The sequence below is a fragment of the Chelon labrosus genome (assembly GCF_963514085.1).
Source record: "Chelon labrosus genome assembly, chromosome: 12".
Classification (NCBI taxonomy): Eukaryota; Metazoa; Chordata; class Actinopteri; order Mugiliformes; family Mugilidae; genus Chelon; species Chelon labrosus.
The window spans coordinates 3,216,683-3,240,907 of record NC_140345.1 but is presented as its reverse complement, the minus strand read 5'-3'; the positions used below and the strand labels follow the sequence as shown (position 1 = coordinate 3,240,907).

Sequence of the window (24,225 nt, the reverse complement as noted above, 5' to 3'; positions counted from 1 at the left end):
TCTCAAATATTGTTCACAAATCTGTCTAAATCTGTGATAGTGAGCACTTCTCCTTTCCCGAGATAATCCATCCCACCTCACAGGTGTGGCATATCAAGATGCTGATTAGACAGCATGATTATTGCACAGGTGTGCCTTAGGCTGGCCACAATAAAAGGCCACTCTGAAAAGTGCAGTTTTGTTTTATTGGGAGGTCTGGTGGGGTCAGAAAACCAGTCAGTATCTGGTGTGACCACCATTTGCCTCACGTAGTGCAACACATCTCCTTCGCATAGAATTGATCAGGTTGTTGATTGTGGCCTGTGGAATGTTGGTCCACTCCTCTTCAATGGCTGTGTGAAGTTGCTGGATATTGGCAGGAACTGGAACACGCTGTTGTATACGCCGAACCAGAGCATCCCAAACATGCTCAATGGGTGACATGTCCGGTGAGTATGCTGGCCAACTGGGATCTTTTCAGCTTCCAGGAATTGTGTACAGATCCTTGCAACATGGGGCCGTGCATTATCATGCTGCAACATGAGGTGATGGTCGTGGATGAATAGCACAACAATGGGCCTCAGGATCTCATCACGGTAGCTCTGTGCATTCACAATGCCATCAACAAAATGCACCTGTGTTCGTCGTCCATAACATACGCCTGCCCATACCATAACCCCACCGCCACCATGGGCCACTCGATCCACAACATTGACATCAGAAAACCGCTCACCCACACAATGCCACACACGCCGTCTGCCATCTGCCCTGAACAGTGAAAACCGGGATTCATCCGTGAAGAGAACACCTCTCCAACGTGCCAGATGCCATTGAATGTGAGCATTTGCCTACTCAAGTCAGTTACGACGACGAACTGGAGTGAGGTCAAGACCCCGATGAGGACAACGAGCATGCAGATGAGCTTCCCTGAGATGGTTTGACAGTTTGTGCAGAAATTCTTTATGCAAACCGATTGTTGCAGCAGCTGTCCGAGTGGCTGGTCTCAGACGGTCTTGGAGGTGAACATGCTGGATGTGGAGGTCCTGGGCTGGTGTGGTTACACGTGGTCTGTGGTTGTGAGGCCAGTTGGAAAGAGAAATGAACATTCAATTCACAGGCAACAGCTCTGGTGGACATTCCTGCTGTCAGCATGCCAATTGCACGCTCCCTCAAATCCATCTGTGGCATTGTGCTGTGTGATAAAACTGAACATTTCAGAGTGGCCTTTCATTGTGGCCAGCCTAAGGCACACCTGTGCAATATTCATGCTGTCTAATCAGCATCTTGATATGCCACACCTGTGAGGTGGGATGGATTATCTCGGCAAAGGAGAAGTGCTCACTATCACAGATTTACACGGATTTGTGAACAATATTTGAAATAAACGGTTATGTTGTGTATATAGAAAATGTTTTAGATCTTTGAGTTCATCTCATGAAAAATGGGAGCAAAAACAAAAGTGTTGCGTTTATATTTTTGTTCAGTATATTATTAAAAAAAAGCGGAGGAGGAGGATCATGAAGTTCCACCAAAAAAGGTAATGCCTGCATAAATAACACCGTAGACCTGTCCAGGGTGTACCCCTGCCTCTCACCCGTTGACAGCTGGGATAGGCTCCTACAGACCCCTGTGACCCTTAACAGGACTAAGCGGGTATAGAAGATGGATGAATGAATGAATGAAATAACGCCGTATGACACCAGTCGAGTGTAATTTAGAACAGAAGTGACATTTCTTTATCATTTCTGGTGTGTATAGAAATGCACTTGTTTAAAACGGTAGTGCCTCTCCTGGTTTTACCCACTGTTAGATAAATGTGTGAATCTTAGTTATTTCTTTTTTTTGTAAATCCTTCATTAAAGAATATTATCAATTACATAAATTTGGCAAAATGCTAAGACTCTGAGTCTCTTTAGGCCTGATAAGTATCAGCAGATAATTAAATACATTTAATAATTGGCCAAGTCCATATTAAATGATGGTTTTGATTATTTACGCATTTCTGAATCTAGGTATGATCCATCAGGTGCAGTGGATTCTGTAAGTACTAAATCATTAACATGGATGTTATTACATGCCCGTTATAAAAATACAAAACTGCATTATAATTTTGACAGAAGAGAAAAAGAGCAACCTGTACAGAAAAAAGGTCAGCAAACCAAATGATAGCAGAGCTGAAGAAGCAGCTGGCAAACAAAGCATCTTCAGCGGTAAAATATTTGACCATATTTTAATATATTATATATTAAAATAAATATATATAATATTACTTTGAGTTGATGCAATAATTACAGTGTGAATTTTGCTGCCACAGAGAAGGCTGATTCTTTGATTTCATGTGTTTTGGTGTAGCTATCTCACTCAAATGAGGAGTCAGATGAGGAGCAGCTACCCAGAAACTGGAATGTGGGACAGCAGAAACTGAAAGAGCTTCAGAGAGAAATCAAGAGCCTGAAAGAAGACCATGTGAAAGAGATACTAGATGCAATGAGAGGTATTTTCTATTTATTAATTTAAATAAAGCAAATTATAAAACACCAGCTTTTAAAGACTGTGGTAGTGTGCCTATACTGATTCCTGAAGTCAGAAAAACACTGTGCGTGTGCAGTCAGGCACAGTGAACTGCAAGAGATCCAGAAATCCAGAGCATTAATTTATTTTATTATCTTTGTCAATGTGAGAAGGTGGTAGGCTGATAACAATCAAAGCTGGTTTCATCTAAACAGATAGTCCAATATCGAAGCATTGACATCTGTAAAATGAACACAAAGAGACTCATAAATCACACAGACAAACAGTTGCTGCAAGGGAGAGCTGGGATCTGCTGCCAAGTGTGGAAAAGAGCCCACACCTGGTCACAATCTTCTATTTATAGGTTATGGCTGATTCAGTCTCCTCCTACGTCCTGTTCTTCTTAATCAGCTCCACCTTCAGCCACGTTCTTCATAACACAAATGACTAATGTAATGTTTTAAAATGGTCTCAAAGTAATGACACAAAGCTTTTGTTCCCTTGTTTTCATTCCCTTTACAGAGCTTCCAGCAGTAGTGACACAGCTGAAAGATATCATCGAAAAAAATCACAGTTCAGATCTCAACTCCTGCATCCACCTGGTCAACACCCACACCATCTGTAGACCCACCAGTTTTTCCACCTCCTCAAGTGTTGTCTGACCCTGATGATATGGTAAGTACCTCAAAATGATTGGATACTGTATGTTATTTATCCATGTGGGGAAATATTTGCTATACAATTTCCCTCTACATCTTTTGATTGTACACATAAGCTAGAAAGAAAACATATTCATCAACTTTGTGCTGGACGTATCCCAATAATGATTTGTCAAGTGGTCCTCACTGTAGTGAGGTTCAACCCCGCAGTTTCCCCCCACTTGAAAGGGCAGCTTGTAACTGAAGATTTGAACAGGAATTCACTCAATGACCAGGAATCAATTCTTTCTTTTATTTTGAAAGTTGTCGTGGCCAAATGCAGGTGAAAAACCTTAAACCCAAACACAAATAGGTCAAGAAAAATGTACCCCAAGAAACCATAATAAACCAACATAATCCAAGATCAAAGACTTAATATTAAACTACTCGAAAATTAATCTTGAACGCAAGTAGAAAAGGAATCCCATATTTAAAGCACCCAAATAAATTTGACACTTTTAAAGCACTGTTCAAAGGATTTTAACCTTAAACTCTAGCAGCTTTAACCTCCTACAAATACACAATCCTGTACTTTTAGCTTTTTAGCCTTTTAAAGTCCTTTAAAATACATTACTTTTAACCCTACATGATATTAAATGTATGATATTTTAACTTACAATTCAAGCACATGATTTTTCCCAGTACAAACATTTTAACCTGAATTTGATTTTATGATTCACCTAAATGCTAAAGTCCATGTGGCACAAACAAAAGCTCACCGACTCCTTCTTCCTTGTTTGAACAAGCTTTAGTCCTGCGGTGTCACTTTTCCAGGCCCAGTTTCTCCACAGATCTTCACAGTCTGCTTACCACACTGTGAGTGACTCCACTTCCCCTGATTACCAGATCTTCTTCTTCTTCTTCTTGATTTCCGGCAGGCTGTACGCTATCCAGCGTAATGCTGCCCTCCACCGGTCATACCCAGAACTACTTAATTAAATTTTCACATATAATCCAGCAGAGTGCAGAAATTTTAATACTGCCCTCCCAAAGGAGTTAGATTTTTCTCCTGATGCAAAGATACCTCGAAAAGAAATCACAGACAGACCCAGATCATACAGGTCTATAAATAGCTGTCGTCTCTGACTGGAATATAGCTTGCAAGAAAGAAGCACATGCACCACCGTCTCCAATTCTCCACACTCACACAACCCATTCTCATGCTTACCTATGACTTTTAAGCAACTGGCCAGACAGCAATGCCCCAGCCTCAGTCTCGTTAAAACAACTTCATCCTTCCGCCCAAACATACTTCTCAATTTTTTACACTTTACTGAGGGTTGTAAACTAAAATAATGCCTTCCCCTCTGCTCCTGGTTCCACTCATTCTGCCACTGCAACTCAAGTTTTACATTACAGATACTCACACATTCACTCTTACCCATCATGACATTCAATTCTATATTTTCTTTAGACAATGCCTCTCTAGCCAACCTGTCGGCAACTTCATTTCCCTCTATCCCAAAGTGTCCAGGCACCCACATAAAACATACATGGCACCCTGATCTCTCAATTCTTAAGAGACAACACAGAATCTCCATTACCAGATCTGGACGGGCACTAGAGGAGCCTTCTTCTAGAGCCACCAAAGCGGCAGCAGAATCTGAACAAATAACACTGTTCTGAGGCTTATTTTGTTCTATCCAATCCAAAGCTTTTAAAATTGCCAACATTTCAGCTGAAAATACAGATAAATTGTCTGATAAGCGAATGCTGAATTGATGATTCTCATCTGCAACAAAAATCCCAGCCCCAGTTTTCCCCGAGACAGGATCCTTTGACCCATCAGTAAAAATGTTCACGAATCCTTCAAGCTGATTCAGGATCATTTTCACATCTTTACACTGACTATTTCTCCCTACTTCGAGGAGAGACAGCAAAACCTCAGGTTCAGGAAGAAACCAAGGCGGGACAGGAGTCCACACATGCCCAGACATTCTCTGACATTCTACTCCAAAATCCCCCGCCAACTGTTTTATACAATGTAAAAAAAATTTCTTCTTTCCATTTCCGGAAAACTCCCAGGAACTTTCTAGCAGACACCTTGAGGCAGAACTAGAACTTGAGCAACTCAGCTTAGCCCAGTAATGGAGCCCTAACTTTTTCCTCCTGATTTCCAGTGGTAATTCTCTCATTTCAATAAGTAGAGCAGGAATAGGAGTCGTCCTAAAGGCTCCATTACAGACTCTCAAGGCCTTAGTCTGAACCCGGTCTAGTTTACATAATACAGATTTGGAAGCGGAACCAAAAACCACACACCCATAATCCAGAATAGATCTAATCATAGCCAATAAATCATAGTTAGAGTATCTCGATCAGCACCCCAGTCGCTCCCAGCAAGACATCGAAGGATATTAATCACCTTTTCACACTTACATACAACTTTCTCTATATGAATTTTCCATGTTAGTCTTTCATCTATCCATAGACCGAGAAACTTAAACTCTTTAACTCTTTCCACTGGACAGTCATACAGCAAAATGTTCAAGGCAGGAATTTTCCTCTTATTCCCAAAAATCATAAATTTACTTTTGGAGGATGAAATTCTAAAGCCCCAATCATTAGCCCACTGAACTACCTGATCCAGAGCCTTTTGAATCTGATGAAAAAGAACATGCAAGTTTCTCCCCCTCTTCCAGATAGCCCCATCATCTGCAAACAGAGACTTCCCAAAATGATTAGGAACTCTTGAAAATATATCATTAATCACTATATTGAAGAGGACAGGACTAATAACTGATCCTTGTGGAGTTCCATTTATAATGTTTAAAATGTCAGAGAGATCTCCCCCAATTTTGACTTGAATAGATCTATTGTTAAGGAAATCCTTAATCCAATAAAACATCCTACCTTTAACACCTGCATCATGGAGCTTAATTAGTAACCCCTCTTTCCACATAGAATCATACGCCTTTTCAATATCTAAAAACACAGCAATTACCCCTTCTTTGTTAATAATGGCCTTTTTAACATCTTGATCTAACACTGCAATGGAATCCATAGTATTTCTTCCAACTCTAAACCCATTTTGATAATTCACAAAAAAATCTTTAGTCTCAAGGAAATAAACCAACCTATTTGTTACCATTCTTTCCATTACTTTGCATAAAACGGCTGTTAAAGCGATAGGCCGATATGACGACGGGCAAGAGGGGTCTTTCCCTGGTTTCAGGACAGGAATCACAACAGCATGTTTCCATACTTTAGGTAAAACACCTGCCTCCCAAACATAATTATACAAAGCCAGAACTTCCTCCAAAGCTACATCATCTAAATGTTGAAGCATTTCATATCTGATATTATCTTGACCAGGAGTGGTCTTAGCTCCTGCTTGAATTGCTTGTTTAAGCTCTTTCATAGAGAAAAATACATTAAGAAATTCATTTTCTGAAGATACAACATTTAACTTCCACCCTTCAGTTCTCAAGATGTCTTCCCTCCTCATCAAACCATAATCCCCTAAAGACTTGGAATTATGTACCTCTTGAAAAACTTTGCCACATATATTTGCTTTTTCCATATTATTGACTGCTTCACTACTACCATCAGACAGGGCTGGTATTAGTGACCTCACCATTTTCCCTGACATTTTATGAACCCTTGACCAAACCTGCCCGACAGAGGAATCCGGTCCCAGGGTCCCACAGAAATCCCTCCAACACTTTCTTTTAGCATCTTTTATTATTTTCCTTGCCTTTGCCCTACAGTGTTTGAATTTTATACTATTATTCTGAGTTGGATATCTACGCAAAAGCTTAAAAGCTTGTTTTCTCTCTTTCACAGCCTTATCACAGTCACTATTCCACCACGGAACAATTACTCGAGCCTTTGGAACCCCTCTACATGGAATTGTCCTTAAAGCCACCTCAAAAATCATTTTACTTAAGGAATCATTAAACTCATCAATAGATTCTTCACTATTAATTTCCCCTAAACTTTTTCCAATTTCTACTCCAAATTTACCCCATTCTGCTCGAGAAAAATCAAATCTTTTACCTAATTCCCCCTGGACCACTATTAAGGATCTTCCAAATTGGCTTAAGACTGGAAAATGGTCACTACCCATTGAATGCTTCCCCAGTACATCCCACTCACCTACTCGTGCTAGGGATGGAGATGCAATAGTTAAATCAAGACAAGACATTTTAAGAGTATTTATGTCAAATCGAGTTGGTCTGCTATCATTCATAACTACTAGCCTACAGTTGTCTAACAATTCTTCAATTACAGCACCATTCCCATCCCTTACCTTACTTCCCCACATAGGGTTATGAGCGTTAAAATCACCTACCCAAATAAGAGGGGGAGATATCTTATTTAGTAGCTCCTCAAGTTCAGCCAAGCCTAAAGGTTTACAGGGATTATAAAAATTTACTAAACTTAATTTGCCCTGGTGACTCCACACTTCAACTATTAGACATTCAAGAGATAGTTCATACTCACAGACTTTATATTGGATCCCTGATTTGACAAAGGTTGCACACCCACCCCCTGATTGATCAGACCTATCTTTGCGCAGGCATATATATCCTGGAACTACAAAATCAAGATGTGGTTTTAACCACGTCTCCTGGACACACAAGAAATCAGGCTTAACTTCAAAATCCCTGATTAATTTCTTAAATTCTTGTCCGTTAGCTATTAAACTTCTTGCATTCCATTGGAGGATGCTAAACATCATGATAAGATTAAACATCATCCATATCTTCAAACAGGTCACCATCATTCATGTCTTCCTCTTCCCCCCTCTCAGACTGGCTGCTTAACTTCTGGTCTGCTTGCTCCTGACTTACCCTCATATACTCATGCAGTAACTGAGGGGAGTAATCCTTTACTCCCAAAAATCTCACTGCAGCTTCAGACACAAACTTAATAACATCTGACCTCGTTTTCTTTTCCCGAGCACCATAGACCACATCAACCATAAATGCCAGGAGGGCCTCCTTTTTAATTACAATTTCTTGCCTTGATAGAACCTGAGGAGGTTGCTGCCTGGACACCACCGGATCGCTTAAAGGCATTCTCACAACTGGGCCTGAGGCCTTTGACATTTCCACTTTCTTTAATGCTTCTGCATAAGAGATTTTATGCTGGTCTCTAATCTCCTGAACTTGTCTCGCTTTTAGAAAGTGTCCACACTCTTTATTTGAAGCCAAATGGTTTCCTCCACAATTGCAACATTTAGAAGCCAGTTGCTCACAATTCAGGATGTCATGATCTTCTCCACATTTAGCACAACGCCTGTTCCCCCTACAGGAAGCCGCCATATGGCCAAATCTCTGGCACTTGAAACACCTCAAAGGAGGTCTTTGATAGGGCCTGACTTGGAAAGACAAACATCCTATAAAGACTCGAACTGGAAGAAGACTTTCATCAAAAGTTATCAACACTGGGGTATTTTTAGTTCCACCTTCCTTGGCCTTAAACCGCTTCACATCTGTTGCTTTTCCCCCTCTTATATTTTCCTTAATTTCCACCTCTGATATGTCAGCACACACTCCATAAATGACTCCTTTTAACTCATTTTTCTTTTCAGGAATGATCACCTCCACCTTTTTCCCTGATATTTTCCCAATTTTCTTAGCTCTCCCAATTTGATCCATATTTCTACATAACAGAAGCATTGCTCCACTAGGCAAGATCCGAGCATCCAATCGTTCCCCTGCACTCCTTAGAGACTCAGCAACTTTAAGAGGATTCATAGCTCTAAACCCTCCTCCCACCTGATCCTTCAGTTTGAAAATGACCCGTAATTCCTCTTCGGCCCTCACCATTTTCACCACCCTATTTCCCTCCTTCTCCTGAGAGCGACCACGTTTCCCTCTCTCCACTTTCTCCCAACCCTGCCTATCTCCTCCGTTGTCCTCCGAATCAACAGCCATACACCTACCCAGACTACCAGCACCACACAAGCTAATAATAGTAATAATAATATAAAGAAAGAGAGAAAGAGAGAAAAAAAAATAAAAATAAAAAAAATAAATAAAAAATCACTCAATCACTCAATCAATCAATCAATCTCAGTCACACCAGCCAGGAAGAAGTAGCGCAAAGCACCGAATACCGGACCTGTACAGGCCGTCGGCCGGCACCCCGCAACCAGCTTCTCCCTTTTACTTTTACTCAAAAACTAAACGATATCAGTCTGTCACATAAACAACTTGACAACTCCGCCCTGATTACCAGATCATTCCCACCTGGTGATCATCTAGCTGTCTTCAGGCTGGGAGCCACACCCAGTGCTGAAGCAGCCAGGCAGAGAGGGTGTGGCCTGCAACTCAGCTCAACAATGATGGATTAGGAAATGGTATGACGACGCCCCCAGATTTCTCAGTTATAGTCTATTGACTATATGCCTATGCATATTCACTGCACAGGTGAATAGATACAGTAGATTTCCATAGAATATTGTATGTAACTGTTTAATCATTATTTGGTGAGTAACATTCAAATGTTTTGCAGGTGCCTCTTGTGCCAGACTATGATGTAAAAGTCCCAAGATGAAAACTGAAGTCTCTGCGGACTGCAAGTTCAGCGTTGTACATTAGGGATCTCGCTGTGCTCATCTACGGTAGAGAAACATTGTCCAATTCAAGTTTGACCGGGAGGCAGTCAGGGGCTCACAAAGATGTGGAGTCAAAGCCACAACTGGATAACACAAAGCTTGATGCTATACTTGGTGAGTGCATTTAATTTAAGACAAACCTCATTCTAATATAAATCCATACACATTGTTTTCCCCCTTCTGTTATTAGCAAATGACTGTAATGTCCCATGTACTGTGATGTTGGAGATGATATTGATTGAGTTAATATGGAAAGACATACAGTACAGTTATGACACTCACTCACTCATACTATCAGTACTACAAATAGAAGAATTCCAACAACAAATACTAATGCTTCTATGTGATGGTAAACAATAGATAATGTTTTCACTTGTCATAAATTATAAAGGGTTTTCACGTGATGTCACTGCTGGCATGCTGCCCATTGTTTTGCCACTCAGTTACTCTGTCATATTCAGTCTAGCTGATTGGGGTGTGATGTATGTGCAATCCCTCTATAGCAGTTTTTGCTGATTGCATTTAATCTACCTGATAAACCATCCTTCATGCCACATTTTTGTTTCTGTCAAGGTATTTATTTTTGGTTCCAAAGATGTGCACTTTTCTTTTCTTTTTTGTACTGTTTTTTGACAAGGAAGGACTTCAGTTCTCAGGTGGAGACACTGTTTTGTTTACATTTTTACATGCAAATGTGCACTTTTTCCTTTCAGTTTTCAGCAAAGAAGAACTTGATTTCAATGATTTAAGCATTTAAGCATAAGCATGATTTAAGTATTTGTAAAAACGCTGTATGGTATGTTTAAAAGTGTTCTATAAATATATCAAACTTGTTTTCAACATTCTGTCTTGTGATTTTGTAAGTACACTACCGGTCAAAAGTTTTAGAACACCACACTGGAAAAGTGTGAAAAAGTATTTCTGAAAATTATTCAGTGCAAGGCCAGTGATGTTGTCGGGGTGGAGTTGGACTCTTTAAACACAGTGTCAGAGAGGAGGATGCTGGCAAGAGTTAAGACCATCCTGGACAACACATATCACCCACTCCACAACACACTGGCCAGTCTAAGGAGTACCTTCAGTAACAGACTCCTTCTACCCAAATGCACCACAGAACGCCACAGGAGGTCATTGCTGCCTGTGGACATCAGACTTTATAACTCCTCCAGCTGAGTGTTGGTCACTCTTTAACACTTAGACGCTGTTAATTTATTTGCAAATTCTACCTCTGTATATTGTGAATAATTGTGCAATATTGTTCCTTTACTTTAAATGCATCTTACTTTTATATATTTTTGTATTACCTTTGTTCAACTAGCAACTGTCACTTTATGGGAGCAACAGCAACATAACAATTTCCTTGAAGGATTAATAAAGTATTCTGATTCTGATTCATTGCACTCTGAAATGAAAGCATTGAACAAATAAGCAATTTGAGTTGAAAAAGAAACCATGGAATCAATTTATAGACCAAAATGTATTCTAAAGTTTTGAGTCATCAAAGTAGCCACCTTTGGCAGATATAACAGCTGAACACACTTGTGGCATTCTTTCTACAATATTCCTCAGAAAGTTCTTCCCAAGTCTGTTGCAGAAGTTCCCAAAAATGTGTGGCACTTGTAGGTTGCTTGGCTTTCACTATTCTGTCCAGTTCACCAAACGCCTTTATGGTGATAAATGGGGACTTCAATCATGTCACCTTGGACAGGACCCTCGCAGACTTCACCCAGTATGTGGATTGCCACACCCGCGACAACAAAACCCTGGACCTTCTGTATGCAAATACCCTCAATGCATACAGTACCACTCCCCTTCCCCCCCCCCCTTGGCAGGTCAGATCACAACCATGTCCTGTTAACTCCTAAGTATGACGGCTTGTCCAACGGCAGCCTGTGTCCAAAAAGACTGTAAGGAGGTGGACACCAGAGGCTGAGGAGGCCCTGCAGGACTGCTTTGAGTACACTGACTGGGAGGCACTCTGCCAGCCTCATGGGGAAGACATCAGCAGCATGGCGGACTGCATCACAGAATACATAAAATTCTGTGAGAATACCGTCATAACACCCCGGACGGCTCGTTGTTACTCCAACAACAAGCCTTGGATTACCAGCAACCTGAGGACTCTGTTGAACGACAAGAAGAGAGCCTTCAGGTCTGGAGACAGGGAGGAGCTAAGGAGGGTACAGCACCAACTGCGGGACAAGATCAGAGAGTGCAAAGAGTCCTACAGGAGGAAGCTGGAGGCCAAACTCCAGCAGAAGAACATGAGGGAGGTGTGGTCAGGAATTAAGGACATAACGGGCTGTGGGGGGAGAAGCAGGCTGTCTGAAGGCAACTTGGAGCGTGCTAACGAGCTTAACACCTTCTTCAATAGGTTTAGCTCCAAGACTCCTGTCTCCTCTACCCCTTCCCCCCACACCTCCCCACTGCCTCCAACGCTCCCACATCTCATGCCCCCTACTCCTCCCCCTGCGGTGACCCTCCAGGATCAGACAATGGGAACTAAGCTCACTACTCACCCCCCCACAGACACTCCCCCCACCCCCTGCTTGACTGTGACGACCGGCCAGGTGAGGAGACAGCTGGAGAGACTGAACCAACGCAAGGCGGTAGGCCCTGATGGCATCAGCCCCAGGATATTGAGGACCTGTGCCAGCCAGATGTCTGTTGTTCTCCAACGACTCTTCAACCTGAGCCTCAGCCTGGAGAGGGTGCCGCTTCTCTGGAAGACCTCCTGACTGGTTCCTGTGCCTAAGAAGTCATCTCCATCTGGCCTCAGTGATTACCGTCCAGTTGCCCTTACATCCCATGTGATGAAGGTGCTGGAGAGGTTGGTGTTGGCCCACCTAAAGCCACAGGTGAGATCGTCTTTAGACCCCCTACAGTTTGCCTACCAGCCGTGTCTGGGGGTGGATGACGCTGTCATCTATCTTCTGCAACGAGCTCACTCACACCTGGATGGTGGTGGAGGCTGAGTGAGAATCACATTCTTTGATTTCTCCAGTGCCTTCAACACCATCCAGCCTTTGTTGCTGGGTGACAAGCTGCAGTCGATGGGTGTTGGTGCGTCCACTGTCTCCTGGATCACTGACTACCTGACAGACAGGCCACAGTTCGTGCGTCTGGGTCATGTTCTATCTGATGTGGTGGTGAATGGTGTGGGAGCCCCACAGGGCACTGTGCTTTCTCCGTTCCTGTTCACCTTATACACCACTGACTTCCAGCACAACTCAGAGTCATGTCATATACAGAAATTTTCTGATGACTCTGCAGTTGTAGGGTGTATAAGTGGTGGACGGGATGAGGAGGAGTATAGAAGGCTGGTGGACGGATTTGTGGGGTGGGCTGGAAGGAATCACCTGCTGCTTAACGTGGACAAGACCAAAGAGATGGTGATCAACTTCAGGAGGAAGGGAACAGCTCCTCTGCCCCTCAGGATCCTGGGTAGGGATGTGGAGATGGTGGAGGATTACAAATACCTGGGGGTGACCATCAACAACAGACTGAACTGGAGGACCAACAGTACAGCTGTGTACAAGAAGGGCTGCAGCAGACTCTATTTCCTAAGGAAACTGAAGTCCTTCAATGTGTGCAGCAAGATGCTGGAGATTTTCTACCAGTCTGTTGTGGCCAGCATACTTTTCTCCGCTGTGGTCTGCTGGGGGAACAGCATTACAGCCAGTGACACCAACAGACTAAACAAACTGATCAGGAAGGCTGGCAATATTATTGGCTGCAGACAGGACACCTTTGAATCGGTGTTGGAGAGGAGGACTCTGAACAAACTGTTATCAATCATGGATAACCCTGACCACCGTCTCCACCACACAATAGACAGACAACGGAGCACCTTCTCCAGAAGGCTCAGACAACTCCGTTGTCTCAGAGAACGCTACAGGAAATCTTTCCTGCCCTAATCAGCTTGTTTTGCAATGTTTGCAATGTTCCTACTTATTGTTTTTTCTTGCACATTTGCACATGCTTGTTTTGGGTAATTGGCTGTAAATTTTTAATCTTACCTATATTCAGCACACCTCATTGCAATCTAATATTTCTCTTTAATATTCACTCTTAATATTCACTTATTCACTTATCTTATAATCATGTTAATATTGTGTATACTTTTGTTCTTTTTTTAGTTCTCTATTTTTATTTTTATTGTTGATATATATATTGTTTAGCTTTTGTTATATTTATGTATGGTTGAATGCCTGTACATTGCTGCTGCAACAGAGAAATTTCCCAGTTTGGGATTAATAAAGAAACTATCTATCTATCTATCTATCTCAAACCACTCCATAGTGGCCAGCACAGTCCTCCTCCTCCTGGCATAGCTTGTACTTGTGTTTTGGGTCATTATCTTGCTGTAGGATGAACCTCTGACCAACTAGACACATACCAGAGGGTAGTGCATGGCGCTGCAGAATGCTGTGGTAGCCGTTTTGGTTCAGGGTGCCTCTCACTCTGTACAAGTCACCGACCCTGGATCCAGCAAAACAGCCCCAGACCATCACACTTCCTCCTCCATGTTTGACAGTTGATGTCACACACTGTGGAACCATCCTCTCGCCTACTCGACGGCGTACAAAGATCCTGCGTGATGAACTGAAGATTTGAAATTTTGATTCATCAGTCCATAATACCTTCTTCCAGTCTTCAGTAGTCCAATGGCGGTGTTTCATGGCCCAGACAAGCCTCTTTGTCTTATTCTAACATCTTAGCAATGGCTTTCTTGCTGCAACTCGTCCTGTCAAACCTGCAGCTCGAAGTCTTCTCTTCACAGTTGAAACTGAGACTTGCTTACTACGACCACTATTGAGCTGTGCTTGAAGCTGTTGTCCTGTGAACCACCTATCACGCAAGCTGTTAACTCTCAGAAACTTGTCCTCTGATTCAGTTGTGGCTTTGGGTCTGCCAGACCTCTTCCTGTCAGAGTTTCTCCCAGTTTCTGAGTGCCTTTTGATGGTGAAGAAAACTGTACTCACTGACACTTTGACTTTCTTTGCAATGTCCCTGTAGGAAAGACCTACATTTTTAAGTGTTATGATGGGTCTGTCTCTCTTCCATTGTTAACTGCCTTTTTCTCAACATTTTTGTAGCAACACACTACTTTCTGCAGTACAATACTGTTCACCTGATGCTCATGAGGGTCTGGTACCACAGTGTGGTCCACAGGGTTGGGTCAGATTACTTTGAAATGTAATCCATTACTGACTACAAATTACATGGCAATTTTTGTAATCAGTAACGTAATCAGTTGGATTACAAAAAACATGTAACGTAATCTGATTACTTTTAGATTACTTCAATAAATATGCACCTTAAGTAAAAGACACCGTCACAGAATTGATCAATGAATTCTCTTTTTATTTTTCTCTTTATTATTTCATTACATCTAAGAAAACTTTTTGCTCTCAGTAAAGCATTCCTTTGTGAATGAACTAAAAACTGTATTAACTAAAAACTTTGTATTTATTACTAAGTACTTTCTTTACTCTGAACATATCTGTTTTTCAGACCATATCCTCATATCAACCTGTTTAACTCTTTTCTCACATCATATTGAATGTTTACAACTAAAAACATTCCTAAAACATTTTTCTATCTTTTCTCATATTTCTCTTTCTGAACATTTCTCATAACATATCCACAACATGTCTTTCAAAATCTCAAAATAAGTCTGTAAATAAGTCTGTAAACATATCATAGAACAAAAGTGAACATGTTCTTTTTACAACATATTAGGATTTTTTCACATCTAATGTTTCAAAGCTCATTAATCAAAGGTTTATTGATAAAATGTAATCAGGTAATCCCCAACAATGTAACTGTAATCTGATTACACAATTTTTGTATTGTAATCTGGGCTGATTATAGTTACTTTATTTTTTGTAATCTGATTACGTAATCCAGATTACATGTAATCCATTACTACCCAACCCTGGTGGTCCAACACTGCTTTTATGCAGACAGATGGGGTTGTAAGTAACCAAGAAAAGTTGGAACACCTGTAGGAATTAGTAGCACCAGCTTTCAAGGCTGATTCAACCTTCATTGCTGCAGAACAGTGTCAAGAAGGGGGCTGAGGCAGGAGTAGGCAAAAAAGATATTTAATTAGGGGTGTGACGCTTGAAGCTGACGTTTCGAAACAGGGTCGAGCTTCCGAAACGCAAGTGTTTCGAAAAGTGTTTCGAAGTGTGGTTCAAAACGCCCATGTCACGTGACCATGGCTAAGTGAGGCTTCGTGGTGTTTCTAACTGGTTTCACCTGGTGGCACACTTGCTGCGCGAGCCAATTAGCCGAGTAATTAGCCAAGTCCCACAATGCTTAAGTCATTCAAACACATCCTATCTTCGTGGGTTTTTTCTGAGGAGAGAGATTTTGAGAGATAACGACATATAGCGACATATAGAGACATAGCGATTGATAGTGCATTTTTGTGATTGATAGATAAGGTTAGTGATATAGATTAATTGACAGGCTAGAGACAAACAGTGAGCGGTAGTTTAGATAGATATAGTCGAGTGATGTTAATATTTAGATAGTAGCAGATTAGCGCGAGGTAGACTAGGTTACAGATAGTTGTAGTGTTTGGTTAGGTTAGGATATAGATAGGCTAAGGATGAAGATGCCACGTAGGAGAACACGTTCAGTGGTGTGGGAGCATTTCCAACTAGAAACCCCTAATAAAGTGAGATGTATCTTTTGCGACAGGTTCCTTGCCTATTGCAATAATACATCCACCATGTTGCGCCATCTGAGGAGCAGTCACCCTGTAGTTTTCCGGGATGCAGAAGAAGGTGATGCCCCTGCCTAGGCCTGCTGTTGCTGCTGCTGGGCCACTGCATAGAGGTATGTTTAAAAATATAAATAAAATCCCAGTGTGTTGAGATTAGCAAAGAATGCCCAAAATGGGATAAATTAAAACACATAACAGTCAATTGCTACGCCCTTAATCTCAGTCAAAGCTGTAACAATAGGATTGTTTATTTAAGTACTGTTGTACGGGGGACTGATTTAGAGGTTACACCGCGCACGCGGACCAGTTCGGATAACGTTACCTAGTGAGAGAGTTGTGAGATGTTGACTGCACACAATAAAGTTCAAGTAAGCAAAACTGCTTTAATCGTCCATTATGTATAGTCCAGATAGAGACAGAACATAATGAAACAAAAGCAACAGAGTGACTGCGGCAATTAAACCCGATTTTCTGTCAGTAATGCTAGTGCTGTGCCACCAATGGCGACGAATGTTTAAATATAGAAAACACAAAGCTTGTAGGCCTACGCCTAAAATACTAAACAATGTTTTATAAACTGTTGTACTGCTGCTGTAAATCCAATTTACTAACATGAGAAATTTGGGTGGGGGATTTGGATGAGGCTTTGGTGGATATGATCGTGAAGGACATGCAGCCGTTCACCATTGTCGAGGACCAAGGCTTCAGGGCTTTTGTGACAAAGCTGGACCCCAACTACATCCTCCCATCCAGGAAGGCGCTGGCAAAGATGGTGGAAGACAAGTACAACCGCACCAAGGAGCAAGTCAAGGATGATTTGCAGAAGGCTGATTTTGTTAGCCTTACAGCTGACATGTGGTCATCTATCAATATGGATGGCTTCTTTGGTGTGACGTGCCATTATGTCACACCTGAGGCGAAAATGGCAACAGTGTTACTTAGTGTCACCAGATTTGTGGGAACCCACACGGCCCAGCACATTATGGAGGCCAACACTGTTCTCATGGCTGAGTGGGGCATTGCGTCTAAGGTCCAGTGCATGGTGACAGACAATGCAGCAAACATGGTCCTGAGTGTCCAGTTGCAACATATCCACCATCTGCCATGTTTTGCCCACACACTAAATATAATAGTAAAAAAGTAGTAAAAAAGTAGTAGTAAACACCTGAACTTCAAGACATCCGCAACAAAGCAAGGAAGATAGTTGGATTATTCCGATCCAGCTGCAAAGCAAAGGACAAACTGGTTCAGATTCAGACCATGGTGGGCAGGCCTGCCCTGAAACTGATTCAGGAGGTGGAAACTAGGTGGAACAGTACATTCGACATGCTAGAGAGACTGTATGATCAGCGTGAAGTTGTAGCTGCCGCCCTTGCCAACCTGAACAGTGATGTTACTCCTCTCTAACAGTTTTCAATTTGACCTAGTACAAGAGTCCTTATCTGTTCTTCAGCCCTTTAAACTGGCAACTGTGGAGATGTCAGAGGAACAAAGGGTGTCTGCGTCAAAGCTGATACCCCTGTACAGGATGTTGCAGTTCAAGCTTAATGAAAAAATGTCAATTGCAACACGGGAGCCAACTGTGCAATTAGGTAGGTTGCAATAACAGTACTATAATTACCGTATGTCATATCATGTTGATTGATATAATTAATGTTTTGTGTTGGTTTCTGTTTTGTACATTAGGCACCCACCTGAAGGACGGCCTGCACTCCAGATGTGGGTCATACGAGTCATTTAGAGTGCTAACCCTGGCGACATTGCTGGACCCGAGATTCAAACATTTGGCGTTTGGCAATCCTGCAAAAGCCCAGGAAGCTGAGAGGAATCTCACTGCTGAGTGTGCTTCACTGATGCGCCCAGCGACAACAACACCTGGTGGTGAGCAGTGTCAGTTTTCATTTCAGTGTATTGGGTGATGTAGCCTAACATAACATAATATATATTCAATTCAATTTCAATTCAATTTTATTTATATAGCGTCAATAACAATACAAATCGTCTCAAGACGCTTTACAAAAACCCGGCCTGAAACCCCCAGAGCAAGCCTGAAGGCAACGGTGGCAAGGAAAAACTCCCTTTTAACAGGAAGAAACCTCGAGCAGAACCCAGCTCATATGGAGGGACCCATCTGCCTAAGGCCAGCCGGGTACAGACAGAAGAAAGAGAGAAGAGAACAGCAAAGAGAGAAGAGAAGAGAACAGCAAGATAAACATACATCTGTCATAGATACACATATCTGACTAAAGTGTACATGTGGAATCTTATGATACAAACTGATGATGTTACATGACAGTTTGAAAATGTAAGAGGAATCATAGGCAGGTTGGAGAATTGTTCATTCAGGTAGGAGTGGATAACTGCAGGATTCCATGAAGACTGGGCAGGCTGATGAGACCACGACAACAGATGTAGTATAGAGCTCCACAGGAAACACACCACTCCAGGCCAGAGATACTCACAAGAAGAGGGGGGAAGGGGGGGAAGGGGGGGGAAGGGGGGTGGGACACACACAGCAGTAAACATTCTACATAGTAATAGCTCAGAATTGTATGACTAGTAGTATATAGGAAATTAGAGGGCAAGAGCTCTGTGCCAGAGAAAAGAAAGTGGAGGATGCGATAGTATACTTATGCTGTATAACTAACTGCTCTTTTCATTAAAGTAGAGCCACAAGCATCAACATGCTCAGACCCACCACCACCACCACCATCATCATCATCATCATCATCATCAACATCCCCATCAGAGAGTTTATGGGATTTGTTTGATCACCATGTTGGTGAAACCCAACACATTCATAGCGCCACTGCAGATGCCACAGTGGAAGTTAAAAAATACATGACTGATACCTTTATTCCAAGAACAGCTGACCCTTTAAAGTACTGGCAAGAGAGGAGAGTGGTTTATCCAAACCTGAGTGTAATGGCGAAAAAATATTTGTGCATGCCAGCAACAAGCGTGCCTTGTGAAATTTTTTTTTCCAAGGCTGGGGAGGTTTACTCCAAAACAAGAAACAGATTAAATGCCAAGACGGCAGAACAACTATTATTAAATAAAAATTTATGTTGACATACAAATGTGTTGTTGTTTATTTTTCCCATGTTGAACCTGATTAGTCTAACCTGCTTCATTCATTTATCCTTTATTTCCCTACAACATGTTCCCCCCAAAAAAAGCCTGGGCCATAAGCATACATTTTAAAACCATTGTAACATTTTTCTTGAGTATATCCCAAAGGATAATATACTCACTGATTCTTGAGAGTCGGGACAAAACATGTCCTTCAGAGAAAAGTCTAATTTATATCAAAAATGAAGAAATTCATCATGATTGACATACTAGCTAAGTTAAATCTAAAGGAATTGTGTATAACTACGTGATTTTTAGAATATACTTTTTATCTTTTTGGGGAAAATTTGTTCAAATGTATGGTCTGTGGTTAGAAGGTCCATGTTATTGCACTTGTCCTCAGCAAGAGGTCACAATATTGACAATCCCAAAAAACTTTAAAAATCTCTAAAATTGTGAAAACATATATAAAAAAGAAGGGCTATAAACATAAAAAACGATGCATGAAGTGAACATCAAACAGTATTTTCCATAAAAATCTGCCTATCAAAGTTGTGTCCTCAGTTTCTGTCAACTCCGTCAGATTTTAGCACGGCCAGCTATATCCCTGAGGACCCCTTTTCGTCTCCCTGCCTGTGGTGAATGCAACACTACCACACATGCTCTGGTATGTTTTACATTTTTTGATATTTTAGACAAACAGTGTCAGTATTCCTATGGTCACAGCTGGACCATGTCAATACCATCTTTCTGTTAAGATATTTTTTTTAAACCATAGTGGATTGAATTTAAGCATTTTAGTGAGGTTATTGGGACAGCTAGCAACTGAGAAAAAACTAGCTAGCTGCAGTGTACAATACACTTTTTGGAGGGAAAATACATGCCCTTACGTCAACTCCGTCAGACGTCAACTCCGTCAGGTTCTATGTCTGACGGAGTTGATCTGTAAGCTGACGGAGTTGACAAATCCACCAATAACCTCTTAATGTGCTAATATAATATTATTTGTGAATAAAGTAGAGGATTAAAATGTTATTTCAGGTTTTTATTTACACATAAATGTACATACATAGCATGCATTACATTATTTAACCATACATATCTGACTTGTAGAGAATGGGCAGGCAGTAGTCTGCTTATTATTGTGTAGACAGACAGACAGACAGACAGACAGAGATAGAGACAGACAGACTGACAGAGAGAGATAGAGACAGACAGACAGACAGACAGACAGAGAGATAGAGACAGACAGACAGAGAGAGATAGAGACAGACAGACAGACAGAGATAGAGACAGACAGACAGACAGACAGACAGAGAGAGATTGAGACAGACAGAGAGAGATAGAGACAGACAGACAGAGATAGAGAGAGACAGACAGACAGACAGACAGAGATAGAGACAGACAGACAGACAGACAGACAGAGATAGAGACAGACAGACAGACAGACAGAGAGAGATAGATACAGACAGACAGACAGACAGACAGACAGATAGACAGACAGACAGACAGACAGACAGAGAGAGGTCATGAGACGTGGTCTCAGGTGTCATGAGAACAAACACCAATTTACCATCAATAATCATGTCATTGAACACAGCATGAGTTATACCTACCTTGGTATAACCATAACAGCATCAGGGAGTTTCAACATGGCAGTGAATGCACTAAAAGAAAAAGCTCGAAGAGCTCTATATGCAATTAAGAGAAAATTTTATAATGTCCATATTCCAATAAAAATCTGGCTTAAAATATTTGATAGTGTCATCCAGCCCATTGCGCTGTACGGTAGTGAAGTATGGGGTCCACTCAGTCATCAGAGCTTTATCCGTTGGGACAAACATCCAACAGAATCTCTACATGCAGAATTCTGCAGATACATTTTACATGTACACAGAAACACACCAACAAATGCATGTAGAGCAGAATTAGGCAGATACCCACTGATAATCAACATTCAGAAGAGAACGCTCAACTTCTTTAACCACCTGAAATCCAGCCCCAGAGACACCCTCCACTCCAAAGCCCTCCAAACCCAAGAGCTGAGCCCAGAGAAGAGTCCCCTATGTCAGTTGGTACTGAGGCTAACTGCCCCCTCTCAGACACAGTCTGACCAGCCTCACAACAACACTGCTCTACAAAAAGTAATCAGGGTAAATCAAATTATAGCACAATGTAAAGAAAGCTATCTGGACCATTGGGAAGAAACAACTAAAAGCCAAAGTAGATTGGAATGTTATCTTGCCCTTAAAAGAGATTATGAATTAGCAGAATATCTCTCTACTGTCAGAGATAGAAAGCAGAGACAGATCCTAACCAAGTACAGGCTCAGTGACCACAAACTGGCAATCCAAACAGGAAGACACAAAAAATCATGGCAACCAAAAGAAAACAGAAAATGTGGTCACTGTTCGACAGGTGAGGTTGAGACGGAGATGCACTTTCTCCTACAATGTACAAAATTAAATGACACTAGAAAAATTTATTGGAACAAGTTCAGCTCTTTGGTTCCAGGTTTCAAAGAGCTGGACGACCTCTCCAAATTAAAAATACTCCTCGGAGAAGGAGAGCGGGCACACCTTGCTGCCCAGTATGTGTTAACATGCCACACCCTGAGGGACAGTGAGTGATCGAGGCACACACACACACACACACACACTGTATATAACTAATAGAATGTTCATAATGTATATATCTTTGATTTATTGTATTGTACTTTAATGCTCTGCTTTGGCAATATTGTTTTTTTAAGAAACTTTCATGCCAATAAAGCCCATTTTGAATTTGAATTTGAATTTGAATTTGATAGAGACAGACAGACAGGCAGAGAGAGATAGACAGACAGACAGACAGAGAGAGATAGAGACAGACAGACAGACAGACAGAGAGAGATAGAGACAGACAGATAGAGACAGACAGACAGGCAGAGATAGAGACAGACAGACAGACAGAGAGAGATAGAGACAGACAGACAGACAGAGATAGAGACAGACAGACAGACAGAGAGAGATAGAGACAGACAGACAGACAGAGATAGAGACAGACAGACAGACAGACAGACAGGCAGAGATAGAGACAGACAGACAGAGAGAGATAGAGACAGACAGACAGACAGAGATAGAGACAGACAGACAGACAGACAGACAGAGAGAGATAGAGACAGACAGACAGGCAGAGATAGAGACAGACAGACAGACAGACAGACAGAGATAGAGACAGACAGACAGACAGAGAGAGATAGAGACAGACAGACAGACAGAGAGAGATAGAGACAGACAGACAGACAGACAGACAGACAGACAGAGAGAGATAGAGACAGACAGACAGACAGAGATAGAGACAGACAGACAGACAGACAGGCAGAGATAGAGACAGACAGACAGACAGAGAGAGATAGAGACAGACAGACAGACAGACAGAGAGAGATAGAGACAGACAGACAGATAGAGACAGACAGACAGACAGACAGACAGGCAAAGATAGAGACAGACAGACAGACAGACAGAGATAGAGACAGACAGACAGACAGAGAGAGATAGAGACAGACAGACAGACAGAGAGAGATAGAGACAGACAGACAGACAGAGATAGAGACAGACAGACAGAGAGAGATAGAGACAGACAGACAGACAGACAGAGAGAGATAGAGACAGACAGACAGATAGAGACAGACAGACAGACAGACAGGCAAAGATAGAGACAGACAGACAGACAGACAGAGATAGAGACAGACAGACAGACAGAGAGAGATAGAGACAGACAGACAGACAGAGAGAGATAGAGACAGACAGACAGACAGAGATAGAGACAGACAGACAGACAGACAGACAGACAGGCAGAGATAGAGACAGACAGACAGACAGAGATAGAGACAGACAGACAGACAGACAGATAGAGACAGACAGACAGACAGACAGGCAGAGATAGAGACAGACAGACAGACAGAGAGAGATAGAGACAGACAGACAGACAGTCTCAAACAGTGTGAAGGGCGTTCAGCTGTACCACATTGCAGAAGAAGACATGCAAAGATACGACACACTTCTCATGCATCCTCTCAAACAGGTTCCCTCAACCAGACAAATACACCAGGTCATCCCACATGAGAACAGGATCCACCACAGACAACTATCCTGCTTTTGCAGCAATATGTTGGTGTGTCAGTGCTTCTGCCCAGCTACCTTCTATTTCCATGGTTACCCAGAGGAACAGCAGAGTGATACAAGGAGGGCAGGGAAGAAAAGACATTTGGCCATGTTGTGGGAGGAGATGGAAAAAGAGATGGGAGGGGAGATGGAAGAAGATATGGAAATGGAAGACATGATGGAGGAGGAGTTGGATGAGGAGTCTCTGAAAGGTCCTGAGGGTACTGTGATGATAACGACTGTTAGCAGCCTGAATAATGGAGACTGGCTAGCAGTAGTTTATGATGACCACTGGTGGCTAGCTAAGACCATTGCTGTAGATACTGAGCATCAAGATGTGAAAGTGGAGTTTCTGCATCCCCACGGTCCTACAGCAAAGTATCAGCCTAAGCTTCTCACAAAGGATGTCTGTTTCTGCCCAGTTGAAGACATCATAATGAAACTAATGGGAAATGCATCACCAGTCCAATTAAGAACACGAGAGATCTACAGCATAGCCCCTGATGTGATGGACTT

At 42.0% G+C, this 24,225-nt stretch overlaps 1 protein-coding gene and 1 long non-coding RNA gene across 2 annotated transcripts; both read left to right on the top strand.

Annotated features, from left to right (window-relative positions):
* The first annotated feature begins 539 nt into the window (after positions 1 to 539).
* On the top strand, positions 540 to 10,661 carry LOC311496328 (uncharacterized protein). The gene is made up of 4 exons (XM_084556143.1): positions 540 to 2,189; positions 2,332 to 2,473; positions 3,013 to 3,165; positions 8,725 to 10,661. Exons 1-3 carry the CDS (start codon positions 2,142 to 2,144, stop codon positions 3,150 to 3,152), a joined length of 330 nt encoding a protein of 109 aa, XP_084412269.1. The 5' UTR covers positions 540 to 2,141; the 3' UTR covers positions 3,153 to 3,165; positions 8,725 to 10,661.
* A 6,097-nt stretch (positions 10,662 to 16,758) lies between these two features.
* Positions 16,759 to 19,500, top strand: LOC311496329. The gene is made up of 3 exons (XR_014699349.1): positions 16,759 to 18,084; positions 18,179 to 18,373; positions 19,158 to 19,500. It is a non-coding gene; the product is annotated as an uncharacterized lncRNA (long non-coding RNA).
* The last annotated feature ends 4,725 nt before the right edge of the window (positions 19,501 to 24,225 follow it).